Source organism: Asterias amurensis, chromosome 1 (genome assembly GCF_032118995.1).
Source record: "Asterias amurensis chromosome 1, ASM3211899v1".
In the NCBI taxonomy this organism is placed as follows: Eukaryota; Metazoa; Echinodermata; class Asteroidea; order Forcipulatida; family Asteriidae; genus Asterias; species Asterias amurensis.
In genome coordinates, this window is record NC_092648.1 from 9,402,147 (window position 1) to 9,420,000 (window position 17,854).

A 17,854-nucleotide genomic window follows, 5' to 3' on the forward strand; every position below is an offset into this window, starting at 1 on the left:
TAGGTGCATTATGCCTTCACACAACACACATTCAAGGGTTGTGGCATCCAATCACAGTAAAACAATGGCTGCTTAGATTTATCTATAGTCCCCTTAAACACTGCCATTACTTATGCTGGTGTGTACCCACCAAGCATAACTATCAACCACAACCAGCAGGTCTTCTTGTAACCTTAGTGATGCCACTGTTTGGGCTTGTGGCAAGAGCTATCCTTCCCATGGTTGGTTAGCCAACCAATGTTCTCCTTTTACATTATTTGGCTTAAATCCTTATCTGTCTGTTCAACCTGTCTGTCTGTCTGTCTGTCTGTATGTTGTTGTTCTTGTTCCTGTTCATGTTCTGTTTGTCTGTCCATCATGTGTCTCACCTTAAGGCCCAATTTCTAGAAGATGCCTTGTAAAACTGGATTTATGATTACTTCTGAAATTCATTTGTTAAGAAATAAGCATGTAGTACGTAAATAATTGTTATTTTTGAATTAATAAAAAATGCAAGGGTCGTATTAGATACATGTTCATGTATGAGAGAATGTTTACTTACAGACTGGTGCTCAAGTTGTACCCTCACAGTGAGACTTCAGTCTTTGAAGACACAGGAGAAAGTGATTCTCCACCAGTCAATTCCTGGGAAGGGGCGTGTCACTTTGACAAACCTGAAATATCCCCATTTTCATCCAAGAGAGTCATGTATGATAGTGAACAGGTAAGATATCAATCGTGAAGTATAAATGGACACAGTTGCTATTATCCTCTGTAATTAGCTTGTTTCAGCTCAATGAAGATGTAGAAATGGGTCATAAACCATTAGAGCAACTCAAAATTTTCCTGACACAGAAAACATAACGAAGTGTCGACAAATTAAGAACTCACTCCGTGGTTGTGAAGTTTATAATGAGAAGTCCCCTCGATCCACTGAAGCGAAAGTAGTAGTCCCTGCTGATTTCCTACCTTCCCCCAGGTAGTAATTATTAATCAAGACAGTTCTTTTCAGAACTGACCAGACTCCCAAATTCTGAAAATCTACCAAGCAGTAGTAAAATAAAAGCAAGACAAGTTCTTAAAAGAAACTAATCTACTTGACAAGTTGTTGATAACTTACCATGATATGCCTCAAATCCAATATAAGTGTCACCCTAGTCAGCGATGCCAGTCTTCCAGCTAATGCCGGAATTCCGGCTTTTTCAAAGTTTCTCCGATTTTTTCCAACGCTCTGTGTTTCATCTGGCCGGAGAAAATATAAGTTTTGAAAAAGATTTCCGGTGCTCCCTATTTCATTTGGCCGGAGAAATATATTTTATTGAAAACAAATTTCCGGCGCTCCGTAATTCATCTGGCCAGAAAAAATATATAAAATAATATCTGCTTGTCAAGTCAACCACTTCCAAGTTGGCAGGTATGAACTAGTCTTGACCTAAGGCCTCAGTAATCAACTAACATAAATTGCAGTACATACTACACATGCAGTACCAATCATTCACACCTTGAGGCAAGACTATTCCAAATGCAGGAAAGCGTCCTCTGTTGTCCATTTTGTACAGGCCTGTGAAAAAGCAAGATGGCGACCGATGGCGACCAACGGTTTTATGTAGCTTAGAGATATCTTTCTTAAAATCGAAATGTAGCCTAAAACTTTTCAAATTCTCTTTTAGCTTATACTGTATAGTTTTAAGCATCTATTGTGGATTTTAAATTTATTTTGGAGGAGTTGACGGCGGAGAAGATTTAAACGTGATGTATAGCTGAGTGTCGTCTGTGTACACATGGTTATTCAAATTAAGTTTTAGGATGATGGGTAAAGTGGGTGAAGTGTAAACTGCAAAAACCACTGCAGGCCTAGTACGGACCCCTGTGGCACAGAGTAGGTCAAAACACAGGCATGAGAATCTTCCGGTTTAAACCGGAATTCCGTTTTTTTTCCTTTCAAAATTGTGGTCTCCGAGTTCGATGTGAATTTGCTATAAAATTCGGGGGGGGGGGGGGGGTAGGTTTTTGGGGGTATACATTTGGATTTCTCTAATCCCTCTTCTCTAGTCAGACAATGTAAGTTTACCTTTGTAATTGTTATTATCGCGGATCCACACGTACGGCGTTCATGAAAAAACGGCACCTAAACAATAAATTGCCGTCAAGCAACTGGCCCAGTTTACGGCTTGTGGTCTTCCTGGCATCGCGCATGCATGCGGCAGCAGCGACAGATGTATAAACTTGCCTCATTCCTCGCTTCGTTTATAGTGGTACGGTTCAATAATGTTTGCGTGTAATGCGCTCGCTGCTGCAGCAGCAAAGATAACACGTGTGGAGACTTTTGAAAGTCTACTGAAAAAAACAATGCACGTGTTTGCACCATGTGTACTGTGTACGTGCAGGTTTGTACACGAACCAATGAGCGGCACGGCACGAATCTGAGATCGCCGGCAGGCCATGGAAAACTGGTACCTGTTATTTGCCTCACAACCAGCGAAAGATATATTGGGAACTAGCGAACACACGGTACGTCCGGACGACGTGCTTTCTTCATTGGTTCTATTTCTATGTTGGGGTCTTATCTCAACCTCATTCCAGTTATACCCTATGCTGAATAACAACCTCTTTCTCAAAAACACATCGCTCTCGCTAAATATATAGGCCTATATATATTTTAAAATGTGAGTCGCCGACGGATCGTTAAAATCACAAACATTAAATTGCCAAAGAATTTCTTTTACACAACCGAATTTCAAATCAAGAACCTATAAAAATTGTTGTTGGTGAGAAAAAAAAACATTTTCAAGGGCAGAAATAAGGGTTAAGATCGTCTAAAAAATAAAAATATTATTACTATTATTTTTTTTTTTCACTTTCTTTTTCCGGAGTTGTAACAAAATCGCAGGCGAACCCAAAACTGTTTGAGCTTTACATTCCTTATTTTCCCTTAAACCTATTATTAAAAAAAAAGAAGGAAAAATCACACAAAAGTAGCTCACTTCTACCTGGAAAAATAGGTGTCAGAAATGCATCAGAGACCACCACAGAGCTTCTAAAATACCCAGAGCTCCCAGGGCCCTTAAGCGGGCCCTGGACCCCGGCCGTAAGGAACTTCGCGCTGCGCGCTCGTGCACACAACAATGATAGAATGTTGACATTTTCAATCAACTTAATTTTTTTCCTGTTTTTTTATCATTACCCATTCTCATGCCTGAAAACAACAGGGTCGGATATTGCGATGCCAATACATACATGCTGAGTTCTATTGCAGAAATTTGCACCATGCTAGGGCCGTGTCCTCTATGCCAAGGCGATTCTGGGGCCGAGAGAGAAGGATGTTGTGATCAACACTGTCAAAAGCAGCACTCCAAGTCTAACAGGACTAGTGCTGTAAGGTTACCATTGTCCATTGCAGGGAAAGGCTTGTATGCTGACTGGAACACGTCGGACAGGTTGAGAGTATGAATGTGATCAGAAATACATGATGAAACTACTCATTCGATGACTTTTCCGAGATATTTTAGGAATATTTCCCTATAAAGTGTGTTGCATCTAGGAATGACATGAACATGTACGTGTAAGCCAGGACTGCATAAAGAACAGTGAGGTTGTAGGTTGGCCCAGAGTTGAAACTCTTGATGGTTCTAGGATTGGTGAGAAAGAAACTGAAGACTCTGTGTATGTGTTGCCATCTAGCCATAGTGGTCTTTCTGCCTGGTATCACTACAGGGGGGAGTGTCCTTGCAAAATGTATTTAAGTTTTAAAATTAATGTTACAAATTTACAATCACCCTGTGTGTTGTTAATTTGTTAGAAATAAGCATGAATTGTATTTTCAAACCTCTTCTTCCAATGCTGTATTTTATGACACAATACATCTTTAAATTTATCCAAAATAATGGGTGTCGCCACCCTGAGAGAAAAACAAAAAACAAACAAAAGATTTTTAAAGCTGTTTTTTATATCCCTAAAGCATTTTAGCTGTTACCAATGCGGTGTTTTAGTTTATCCGGTTGATTTATATCCTTTTGGCAGTCTGTAACTTTAATCCTATTTAAGTTATGTGTTCAAACTTAACCTCATTTTCAGTATCTTTTCTGTGGCAGTATGACTCCTGAAACATTTTTGTGATTAAACAAGAGTCTACTGTATATTAGCAACATTTGGAAGCGAACCATGAAAGTTTAACAATTTGGTTTGATATTGTGTTCATGTACGCTGTAGATGGTGATGCCTGGTGACCTAGATGAGATGAGAGAATTTAGTGATAAAGCTATGAGTAATGCTCGTATTGTCATGGATCTTGTTATACCAAGCATCAATATTCTACTTCCCAGTAAAGACTTCATGGAGCTTCTCTATAACAGGTAGGTCATCATTATGTATCAGGCAATAAATAGGAAGCCATTCTGCTTGGCTGCTGCAACAATTCATGATGCTTCAAACAAATTTTGAGTGCACTCAAACAGTGATACGCGTGACGTGCAAGCCAATCTCCTAAAAAAAATTACCAGCGCGCCTTACCATTTTATAGGTTTATAAGAAAGAAATCATTGAACTATTATAATTTTTGCGTTTAAAAAAAATACTTTTGGACCAAAACGTTTTGATGTTTTTTGACCGAAAAGGTATTTATTAATGGGAATAAAAATGTGCTTGGCCGGTATTAAACATTCTGTTTAAAACCGGTTGCAGTCTGGATGCTGATAATTACCCTCATCCAATTATTGCATCCAGACTGCAACTGGTATTAAACAGTGTGTTTAAAACCGCCCAAGCACATATTTCTTCCCTTATTGATACATGTTATTGTTAATGCCTTGCATCCCAGGTTTGGATATGATCTGCTTCTATGGCAGCCTGCAGCTCCTAACCCTAGAGACTACAATGATGGTTTATCATCCCTAGGAGTATGTGAATGTTAATGCCTTGTGTCCTTACCCCCATTGCCCAGGTTTGGATATGATCTGCTTCTATGGCAGCCTGCTGCTCCTACCCCTAGAGACTACAATGATGGTTTATCATCCCTAGGAGTCTAGGAGTATGTGAATGTTAATGCCTTGTGTCCTTACCCCCATTGCCCAGGTTTGGATATGATCTGCTTCTATGGCAGCCTGCAGCTCCTAACCCTAGAGACTACAATGATGGTTTATCATCCCTAGGAGTCTAGGAGTATGTTAATGTTAATGCCTTGTGTCCTTACCCCATTGCCCAGGTTTGGATATGATCTGCTTCTATGGCAGCCTGCTGCTCCTACCCCTAGAGACTACAATGATGGTTTATCATCCCTAGGAGTATGTTAATGTTAATGCCTTGTGTCCTTACCCCATTGCCCAGGTTTGGATATGATCTGCTTCTATGGCAGCCTGCTGCTCCTACTCCTAGAGACTACAATGATGGTTTGTCATCCCTAGGATTACCAAGGCTAGACCTGGCTAGCCATATGGCTGGTGCTGGTTTGCAGGACAGGTTTACTATGTGTCAATCTGGTCTGTATTATGGTAAGGAAATAAAGACTACAGAATCATGTTGTTGTATCAGCAGACTTAAGCCCACCCACTATCAATCACATCAACATGCATGTTGTACAATGCAGCAAGATATGGAATGAAGCATGTTGATTAATTGATAGACTTATAGGAGTAGCATTTAGACTTTGATATGGCAATGTATTGGGAGGAAGAGCTTTGGATTTGCCTTTTGTATCAAGTATTCATTTTGTGGATATGTATGGAATGTAAAGATATGCATGTATACTACCCACAGATTGAGCAGGTTTAATCCTGTTCATATACAATTTTTAATTCAATGGCGTTTTCTTTGTGACCCATTTTTTATTTGTAACTTTCTAGAACACTAGTTTCTTATAAAAAAAAACTTGTTTTTGTTTTTATTTGTATAAATCTGCAAAGCTCATTGCTCATAACTTTCTTAGAAATACAAATCTTCAAGAAAAAAGTGATGTCTGAGCAAGTAACATACTGTCAAAGTCTATCAAAGGCTGAAGTCCTACCTCTGCACCCCTCTGGCAACTATTTTCCCAACAACAAAAAACACCTGAAAAGTTCTGGAAATTTCTGAGAAATAATGCTGTTTTTGTAACAGAGTAAAAACAATTTTCAAATACTGACATGAAGTGCTTAATGCCTAGAATTTGATGATGTTTTTTTTTTGTGTGTTTGTATTTCATGAATAGAGTCCGACTCAGACACTGAAGAAGACGGCAGTGGGTTTAACTCAACACTCAGGCAGAAGACATCTCATCAGACTCAGGGGGGTAACTCACAGAGTCTCCTAGCACTCAATCTAGCCATTAATCATGGCAAACTCACTATGTGCACTCCTTTGCAGGTATGCTTCACAAAATTAGGATAATAAACGTTTATATAGCACTAAAACCATTTCGATATTAACCAATGTAAGGTTTTAAAATACAATAATTTAAAATACAGGATCAGCAAAATACAAAAATATAAGAAGCCAAAAATCTGGACCAGCCAGTACAGGAAATCATCAAAAGCATTTAAGAAGTATGTGAAAACAGGCCTTCATTAATAATAACAATCAGTTTACAAATCAATTGACCAACCAACCAATTAATTAAGCGAAACAATGCGTCAACCAAACCAATCAATCAATTAAACAAGCAAAAACAATAAATAATCAATCAACCTATCAGTTGATTACAAAACACCATGCAGTACAATAAACTCAACCTAAAAGCATGTTTAAAAGGAATTAATGACGGCCTTCATCATAAATTCCTGCATGAAGGATGTTGGATTGACATTGTGCTGGGCTGCATTTAGATGTTGAGTTTCTTTCCACTGTTGTTGCTGCTTGGGTGTTGACCAAAAGAACACAGTGAAAGATTGATACTTGTTCAGTAAATGCTTGTTAAATTACTCACTGACCAGACAAAATAATCCCTCCACTTCTGTTCCTTCCAACCAACTTGTGAGAATTCAGCATATATATCTATCCCTTTTCTTTTAGTGAGGGTTTATGCTTTGTTAGGGATGTTGTACACAATTAAAATTTTTGTTTTTAATTTGATTGCAGCAGTCAAAAATATAAAACGGTGATTTAGCAGGTCTTCAAAAGCTATATTCTGAATGATGTCCGTATTTGAAGTATTGAAATATTTCTCTTGTGACTGGTCTGAACTGGTCAGCTACTAATGCCGACTCCATTTGTCTGTTTACGTAGGATGGACTTCACCATGGAGAGACTATGATAGAAATTGAGGATGGCTCACTGTTCACTGTTACTGACTACAAAGGCAATGTTAACCTTAGCTATCTATGTGTGCAAGCCAACCGGTTTGCTTTGTACCACAATGGTGAGTATCTTGGTTTGTTTAATAATAATAATAATATTTCAAATTTATATTGCGCCCCTTACATACAAAATGATCAGAGGCGCAGAACACTTGTTAAAAAGCACTTGGAACACTTGGAAGAAAAAGACAAAGAAAAAAAAAGACTGGTCACCAGGCCAGTGCCCAAACAAAAGTATGGGGATACTTCTGTCCCGCCAACAGAGAACTAATTAATTACTTATTACATAGGCCTAGCTCTGCTGGCATCGGTAATGTTTTGACCTTTTCAGGAGACAGACGCCTCTAACCCTATCTATGCTAAAATTCTAAACTAGAAGAAGACATTAAAAAGCTAAAAAGCGGTATTAAAAGGTATGTTTTTATATTACATTTAAAAAGAGATGAGTTTCTGTTCACTACGTATGTGAAGCGGTAGTGCATTCCAAAGCCCTATCACCAAATGTAGTTAACATTTTACCAGAAGGATAATCCAAGAAAATACCATTATTCCCTGACCTAAGTTTATAAGAAGATACTTTCCGGATGGAAACAAGATCCTGTGTGTACTTTGGAGAAAGACCATGAAGAGCGTTAAATGTCAACAACAGGATTTTAAAATGAATCCTGTGCGAAACAGGCAGCCAATGTAATTGACTAAGTATACAAAGGTGTGATGTGATCAAATCGATGTGTGTTTGAACGATTCTGGCAGCTGCGTTTTGAACCCTTTGTAGTTTAGCTATCTGTGACTTTGGCAGACCATACAAAAGGCTATTACAATAATCAAGACGGCTGGTCACAAATGCATGAATGAGTTTTAACAGAGAGTCTTGTGTAAGGAACTGACTAATACGTTTGATGTTGTGAAGATGAAAAAAGGCTGCAGAGCAAGATTTATTGATGTGGGTGTTCATTGTAAGTTCAAAATCGAACCAAGACCCCAAGTTACGAACACATGTTGTAGGAAAAACAGTAGCTTCACCTATCATATTGGAAATATTAATTTTCTTCAATTGCTGCTTTGATCCGATGATCAAAAATTCACTTTTAGCATCATTAATTAAAAGGCGGTCATGTATCATCCATTGCCTGATGTCCCTAATGCAATCTTCGATTATAGTCACAGCAGCTTGTTTATTATTATGTCTTATTGTCAGCATTCTCTCATCCATAAATAGAACAATGGCATTAGCTTTATTGGCCATTTTTCAAATGATAAGCATTTGACTGAAGGTGATTAGTAGAGAAAGGACCACGGAAGGAGTCTGAACTTCCCGGGCACTAACAATAGAGATCAATGGCCCTTTGTGCGCGAGGAACGCGCCGCATTTTACACTGGTAAACTACAGCTCACTTGAGGCATGCGTTGAAGAATGCCGTGTCTATTTTCCGACGTCATTTCGCTGCAAGATATTCCACAATAATGGAGTAGAAATTTATCATAAAATAAGACTTCATCGCATGCGCAGTCGAGTACAGTTCACCCTTATTCATAAAGATGCATGCAATCGCAAAGATTTTAATGACAGCTATATGTCAATGTTTTGTTTCTGAAAAACAACCAAAGTTTATGAAATTCACACCAAAATCATCAACAAATTATCAATGATTAAAATATGATATTTTAGGAAATTGCAGGACCTCACGTGCAAAAGAAAATGTGCATTTACTTGGTCATGAAATCAGCTCATCCGAGATGTATGCCATGACGTTCCCCAACGTAACCCAACTTCATACAAAGTCTTGGGACCTTTATCTATGGTATAAGCAAAGAGAAATGTTCTTTTCCTGCCACTTGTTCATTCAGCATTGAGGTTCTGCGCACGCCGGTTACCCACAGTACAGTGTGCGGCTCCACTGGACAATTGGCTGACCACAAAGTGGAGATTCGTGCCAGCAGTCACAATAAGATTAGCATAAGACTGCAGCAGATTAGCAGCAACAAACGTGTTTCCTCTGAAGTAAGGAAGTTCGAACTCCTTCCATGGTCCTTTCTCTATGCTAGTACTAAGTGTTCATATCGTATAAGAAATTGTGCATAGGCAACCAACTCCACTGCATACAAAAGGAAAACTGTTGTGATATGGGAAACAGTGTTTTAAACACTGTCTTAGTTCTTCTTCTTGGAACTATTGCCTGTTGATTGCATCCAATGTCATGACCATAAAGCTTGAACTAAGGGAATAAAAGGTTAGCGAGGAGTTCTTAAATGGCCGTTTAAGAACGAGTCACTACTCTTTTATTCCCATTCATAAACACCCTTTTGTCAATCTACATGTACATGTACCACTTTTTTCCTTTGCGAATTTTCGAAGTTTGCAAAAAAAAAAAAGAAGAAGTTATGTAAGGTTTGCACGCGCATGTGTCACGTAATAACGCGCTGTTTCTTATAGCTATGAATTGCATTCCGCGTGAGTTAAATTTTCGTACATGAGCTTGCAAAGCATGCAAAGCCAGCCAGTCTTAAGCAGCTCCAGCTAGTCATAATCAACCGTTTTAACACCCCTGTGACACGCTCTCCACCAATAGGAATAGCGAAACTGTCTTGGGTGTTTATGAATATGTTTTTAGCCATGGTTCTGTTATCCATTCAAGGCTTAATTGATCTTAAACCTTTGTGTTTTTGTTGTGTTTTGTTCAGGTCAAGTGGATTCAGCTCTACAGAATGACCCTGTTCCCCCTGCAACCTGGGCCCCACCAAACCATCTTAAATGCTGCCTGTACCTATCTGATAATGGAGTGGCTACTAAGCTTAGTGGTAGTGTAGGTCATGGCACTGGCAGTCAGAACATGCTAGCTCTAGCACTCAAGATGTGCTTCAATCCAGAGATCAATATCAAGGTTTGTCATTACAGGCTCACTAATTGTTCACAGTAATCTGAACATAATCTGATCAAAGAAAGACTATTGTATAGCAGTTGCCATGTAGCGTCATACTGTTCCCCATTGTCATAATAAAGTGCTGTATCACCTGTTGTTTTACTTTCAGAATACCCGGACGAAATCTTGTTTTTTTCCCTACAATATCATGACAAAATGAAACCATGACTAAACCAAGACACCAAGATTTATTTTGCTTTACGATCAAAGTAGTTGTTTGTTCATTGTGATTTGGTTGGAAGTGCAACTCAGTGAGTGCAGACACAGTGCACACTACACAGTGGAATATCCATGCGTGTTTTACATCAATCCCTGTTGGACCCGGACCAAACAGAATGTTGTGTTAATGCCAAATGGAACATGTGTATATTGTAATTCTTGGTGGCATGGTTCAGAAAAATCAGTCACTTTTGAAAGTGTTTGAAGTTGGGACACAAGCTTTGAAACTCAATATACAGTAGTATCACTTGTAGAAATGTTGTAGAACTACATGTACATGTATGTATGGAAGTTAACTTGATTTCAAACACAATCTTCTTGAACTACATGTATGACAGTTTTATACACATTGATTTGTGTAGAATTCTTTTTGAATGAATCTTTCTTGATTATAATTTTTCAAGCACTCAACCCATTTACGTGACTCAAGGCATAAACAACTACAATTGTTATGCCTCGGTAACAAACTGTGAAGTTTGATTGGTCGAGAACCAATCATGTGACGCGCATCAAAAACGCATGTTACATGGCACGATGGGCCGGGTAACATGAAAAGTGATGCACACCGGTGTACATCACCTTGATCGTTCCCGGCGTTGGTCGATTTCCAGCGCTGAGTACGAAACAACAGCGGGTTCGAGGGAATTGTTTCTTGTTCGTCTGCTCATTAAACAATGAATAGTCCGTCGTAATAATGTTTGAAGATGACAACAGAACTTTGAGAAGAGGAATAACAATTATACAAAGGTATAACAAATCAAGTGTTGCACGCTGTGACTGGGGTCCATGGGTTTTGTACACCCTCGAGGGTAAATGGCATTTGCCTCGGGTGCCATTTTCCCCCTTGGGTGTACAGAACGCCATGGACCTCGTCACAGCGTGCAACAATTGTATAATGTTGATATTTGATTCTAACAGTAATGTTGATATTATCTTTATATTTTCTTCAGAGTATGGAGTGTGCTGTGGGCATCAGAGGGGCTACATTACAGCATTATATGAGCAAACCAGAACACAGCTGGATCGTACAGGTAAACCCTAACAGGAATCCTAATCCTAATCATATATGAGCAAACCAGAACACAGCTGGATCATACAGGTAAACCCTAACAGGAATCCTAATCCTAATCATATATGAGCAAACCAGAACACAGCTGGATCGTACAGGTAAACCCTAACAGGAATCCTAATCCTAATCATATATGAGCAAACCAGAACACAGCTGGATCATACAGGTAAACCCTAACAGGAATCCTAATCCTAATCATATATAAGCAAACCAGAACACAGCTGGATCGTACAGGTAAACCCTAACAGGAATCCTAATCCTAATCATATATGAGCAAACCAGAACACAGCTGGATCGTACAGGTAAACCCTAACAGGAATCCTAATCCTAATCATATATGAGCAAACCAGAACACAGCTGGATCATACAGGTAAACCCTAACAGGAATCCTAATCCTAATCATATATGAGCAAACCAGAACACAGCTGGATCATACAGGTAAACCCTAACGGTAATCCTAATCCTAATCATATATGAGCAAACCAGAACACAGCTGGATCATACAGGTAAACCCTAACGGTAATCCTAATCCTAATCATATATGAGCAAACCAGAACACAGCTGGATCGTACAGGTAAACCCTAACAGGAATCCTAATCCTAATCATATATGAGCAAACCAGAACACAGCTGGATCGTACAGGTAAACCCTAACAGGAATCCTAATCCTAATCATATATGAGCAAACCAGAACACAGCTGGATCATACAGGTAAACCCTAACAGGAATCCTAATCCTAATCATATATGAGCAAACCAGAACACAGCTGGATCGTACAGGTAAACCCTAACAGTAATCCTAATCCTAATCATATGAGAGCAAACCAGAACACAGCTGGATCATACAGGTAAACCCTAACAGGAATCCTAATCCTAATCATATATGAGCAAACCAGAACACAGCTGGATCGTACAGGTAAACCCTAACAGGAATCCTAATCCTAATCATATATGAGCAAACCAGAACACAGCTGGATCGTACAGGTAAACCCTAACAGGAATCCTAATCCTAATCATATATGAGCAAACCAGAACACAGCTGGATCGTACAGGTAAACCCTAACAGGAATCCTAATCCTAATCATATATGAGCAAACCAGAACACAGCTGGATCGTACAGGTAAACCCTAACAGGAATCCTAATCCTAATCATATATGAGCAAACCAGAACACAGCTGGATCGTACAGGTAAACCCTAACAGGAATCCTAATCCTAATCATATATGAGCAAACCAGAACACAGCTGGATCGTACAGGTAAACCCTAACAGGAATCCTAATCCTAATCATGTATGAGCAAACCAGAACACAGCTGGATCGTACAGGTAAACCCTAACAGTAATCCTAATCCTAATCATATATGAGCAAACCAGAACACAGCTGGATCGTACAGGTAAACCCTAACAGGAATCCTAATCCTAATCATATATGAGCAAACCAGAACACAGCTGGATCGTACAGGTAAACCCTAACAGTAATCCTAATCCTAATCATATATGAGCAAACCAGAACACAGCTGGATCGTACAGGTAAACCCTAACAGGAATCCTAATCCTAATCATGTATGAGCAAACCAGAACACAGCTGGATCGTACAGGTAAACCCTAACAGTAATCCTAATCCTAATCATATATGAGCAAACCAGAACACAGCTGGATCGTACAGGTAAACCCTAACAGGAATCCTAATCCTAATCATGTATGAGCAAACCAGAACACAGCTGGATCGTACAGGTAAACCCTAACAGTAATCCTAATCCTAATCATATATGAGCAAACCAGAACACAGCTGGATCGTACAGGTAAACCCTAACAGGAATCCTAATCCTAATCATATATAAGCAAACCAGAACACAGCTGGATCGTACAGGTAAACCCTAACAGGAATCCTAATCCTAATCATGTATGAGCAAACCAGAACACAGCTGGATCGTACAGGTAAACCCTAACAGTAATCCTAATCCTAATCATATATGAGCAAACCAGAACACAGCTGGATCGTACAGGTAAACCCTAACAGGAATCCTAATCCTAATCATATATGAGCAAACCAGAACACAGCTGGATCGTACAGGTAAACCCTAACAGTAATCCTAATCCTAATCATATATGAGCAAACCAGAACACAGCTGGATCGTACAGGTAAACCCTAACAGGAATCCTAATCCTAATCATGTATGAGCAAACCAGAACACAGCTGGATCGTACAGGTAAACCCTAACAGTAATCCTAATCCTAATCATATATGAGCAAACCAGAACACAGCTGGATCGTACAGGTAAACCCTAACAGGAATCCTAATCCTAATCATGTATGAGCAAACCAGAACACAGCTGGATCGTACAGGTAAACCCTAACAGTAATCCTAATCCTAATCATATATGAGCAAACCAGAACACAGCTGGATCATACAGGTAAACCCTAACAGTAATCCTAATCCTAATCATATATGAGCAAACCAGAACACAGCTGGATCGTACAGGTAAACCCTAACAGTAATCCTAATCCTAATCATATATAAGCAAACCAGAACACAGCTGGATCATACAGGTAAACCCTAACAGTAATCCTAATCCTAATCATATATGAGCAAACCAGAACACAGCTGGATCGTACAGGTAAACCCTAACAGTAATCCTAATCCTAATCATATATGAGCAAACCAGAACACAGCTGGATCGTACAGGTAAACCCTAACGGTAATCCTAATCCTAATCATATATGAGCAAACCAGAACACAGCTGGATCGTACAGGTAAACCCTAACGGTAATCCTAATCCTAATCATATATGAGCAAACCAGAACACAGCTGGATCGTACAGGTAAACCCTAACAGGAATCCTAATCCTAATCATATATGAGCAAACCAGAACACAGCTGGATCATACAGGTAAACCCTAACAGTAATCCTAATCCTAATCATATATGAGCAAACCAGAACACAGCTGGATCGTACAGGTAAACCCTAACAGGAATCCTAATCCTAATCATATATGAGCAAACCAGAACACAGCTGGATCGTACAGGTAAACCCTAACAGTAATCCTAATCCTAATCATATATGAGCAAACCAGAACACAGCTGGATCGTACAGGTAAACCCTAACAGTAATCCTAATCCTAATCATATATGAGCAAACCAGAACACAGCTGGATCGTACAGGTAAACCCTAACAGTAATCCTAATCCAAATCATATATGAGCAAACCAGAACACAGCTGGATCGTACAGGTAAACCCTAACAGGAATCCTAATCCTAATCATATATGAGCAAACCAGAACACAGCTGGATCGTACAGGTAAACCCTAACAGGAATCCTAATCCTAATCATATATGAGCAAACCAGAACACAGCTGGATCGTACAGGTAAACCCTAACAGGAATCCTAATCCTAATCATATATGAGCAAACCAGAACACAGCTGGATCGTACAGGTAAACCCTAACAGGAATCCTAATCCTAATCATATATGAGCAAACCAGAACACAGCTGGATCATACAGGTAAACCCTAACAGGAATCCTAATCCTAATCATATATGAGCAAACCAGAACACAGCTGGATCGTACAGGTAAACCCTAACAGGAATCCTAATCCTAATCATATATGAGCAAACCAGAACACAGCTGGATCGTACAGGTAAACCCTAACAGTAATCCTAATCCAAATCATATATGAGCAAACCAGAACACAGCTGGATCGTACAGGTAAACCCTAACAGGAATCCTAATCCTAATCATATATGAGCAAACCAGAACACAGCTGGATCGTACAGGTAAACCCTAACAGGAATCCTAATCCTAATCATATATGAGCAAACCAGAACACAGCTGGATCGTACAGGTAAACCCTAACAGGAATCCTAATCCTAATCATATATGAGCAAACCAGAACACAGCTGGATCGTACAGGTAAACCCTAACAGGAATCCTAATCCTAATCATATATGAGCAAACCAGAACACAGCTGGATCATACAGGTAAACCCTAACAGGAATCCTAATCCTAATCATATATGAGCAAACCAGAACACAGCTGGATCGTACAGGTAAACCCTAACAGGAATCCTAATCCTAATCATATATGAGCAAACCAGAACACAGCTGGATCGTACAGGTAAACCCTAACAGGAATCCTAATCCTAATCATATATGAGCAAACCAGAACACAGCTGGATCGTACAGGTAAACCCTAACAGATATCCTAATCCTAATCATATATGAGCAAACCAGAACACAGCTGGATCGTACAGGTAAACCCTAACAGTAATCTTAATCCTAATCATATATAAGCAAACCAGAACACAGCTGGATCATACAGGTAAACCCTAACAGGAATCCTAATCCTAATCATATATGAGCAAACCAGAACACAGCTGGATCGTACAGGTAAACCCTAACAGGAATCCTAATCCTAATCATATATGAGCAAACCAGAACACAGCTGGATCGTACAGGTAAACCCTAACAGGAATCCTAATCCTAATCATATATGAGCAAACCAGAACACAGCTGGATCTTACAGGTAAACCCTAACAGTAATCCTAACTCTCATGCAGAAGGCCGTAGCTTTTAGTGTTGCTGTGCTTTTGATACATTGGTGTAGAGCCAAACGTAATCAATGTGATTGTACATTGTCTTCAAATTTCCATGTTTGTAATTTGTAACACTCCTGGTCTACCATTGTCTGCAAAGTCCATACCCATTAAAAGTTTATTGAAACAAATAAGCAATTACAAAAGCTAGTATTCCATTGGCTACCAAAGTCCACCAAAACTTAAAAGAAATATGTACCAGACAGCATTTTTCTGCACTTTTAATTATTTTACCTAATTGTAGCTGTACTATATTTTCCTGCGGATAAGACGCTCGGCGGACAAGGCGCAGGACGCTAAAATGACCCCAAAAAATTCAAACGTTAGCAGACAAGGCACACCGCCGCACAAGGCGCACGTTTAACCGCACACAAAAGAACACCTGGCGCCACCCGGTGTCAGTACATTGACACAAAGACGTAATTTGTTGCCTTTGAGAACCTACGTATACCGACCTTCATCCAATCAACCAACGCTGTATATTGTTCATAACATAAAGTCCGGCCCAATCAGCGGGAAGAAACCATGGTCCACGCACTGCCTGAAGTTAATTTTATTTGCAACATGAACACAGTGCCTCCCTGGACATCCGACGTCCCACAACGAGGATCCTTGCTGATACAGATACATTGCAACGACAGACGGACGTAGCGTGTGTGTGTAGTAATGTATCCTCCGGCCGGGATGTCGCTGCATGCACATTAATATGCTCATGTACACTGTGGATTGCGCTGCTCAATCTCGAGATTGCACAACAGATGTTGGAGACATGTGGGCACCGTATTGAGCGATGTTTGCCGACGGGGTTGCGCTAAGCCCTCGCATTTGCGCTGCCTGGAAATGCGCCAAAATTCCCACGTGACTGTGCGGATCCCAAGCATGCCCAGACACGTCGAGTCTTGTCTCAATGCGTTTATTGCTGGTTCGCGTAATTTTTACCAATAGAGGGCGTTTAACCTCACGCTATTACATTGTTCCAAAACGCCCTCAAGTGTTCAATGTTTCTTGTATTTATTGTCACACGCACAGTAACAACGACTATAGGCGTGACATCTGCTTTTGTGTTGCGTGATTAAATTTACAGACCTCGGAACGGTTGCGTTTTTGGGCTAATTTTCTTTGTTCTTTTGAGAGATTTTCGAATCTGAACTTGGACATCGTTGATTTTACAGGCAAGTTTCATGCAAGGGCAAACATGATTTTAACAACCGTTCCTACCCGAAGCAATAAAATAATTCAATAAAATAAAATGTGGTTTCTTCCCTAATTTTTTTGGCTAGTGTTGTATTACTTTATTTGGCCTTACAAACAAATGCAAAATCATATCCTAGTAAGATAATGCTACGTTCCCATAATACTTTTTAAAAGCAAACGTCTAAAAAGAGGCAATAAATATTAATACGGTATGAACGTTTATTGTAACAATAATATAAAACTCTTGTCCTACCAAAGATGACAGTTAAGTTCCCAAAGCACTTATCAATCACAAAGGTCTAAAAAGAGGCAAATACAAAAATAAATTATTACCCCATTCTTTTAAAATACGTTCAGCCTAAAGCACACTTCAGAGATCGTTGTTCTCTACAATAAAAACCCTCAAAGTTTACCACACAATAGCGGTTGGGTGAATGACGTTTGTATGAAGTTATTGACTGTCAATCGTTTTCGGAACGAATACCCGGCCAAACAGAAAAACGTTTGTTGGACCGAAAGCTAGACGCATTGCGGCATTAATGGAATGGAAGCACGGTCATGGGGAATAAACAAGTTGCAGCATTGTTGGAATAATTGGACCGTCTGGGGGATTGCGGCA

The 17,854-nt window shown here is 39.5% G+C and overlaps 1 protein-coding gene across 2 annotated transcripts in view; it reads left to right on the plus strand.

Moving 5' to 3' along the window:
* The window catches only part of LOC139944760 (autophagy-related protein 2 homolog A-like), an 81,200-nt gene that overhangs the window by 41,703 nt on the left and 21,643 nt on the right, over positions 1–17,854 (plus strand). For both annotated transcript variants that reach the window (XM_071941857.1, XM_071941867.1), the window contains exons 17-23: positions 544–703; positions 4,189–4,331; positions 5,302–5,465; positions 6,161–6,315; positions 7,174–7,306; positions 9,927–10,126; positions 11,335–11,415. In XM_071941857.1, coding sequence (XP_071797958.1) covers positions 544–703; positions 4,189–4,331; positions 5,302–5,465; positions 6,161–6,315; positions 7,174–7,306; positions 9,927–10,126; positions 11,335–11,415 — 1,036 coding nt within the window. The remainder of the gene's footprint in view (positions 1–543; positions 704–4,188; positions 4,332–5,301; positions 5,466–6,160; positions 6,316–7,173; positions 7,307–9,926; positions 10,127–11,334; positions 11,416–17,854) is intronic.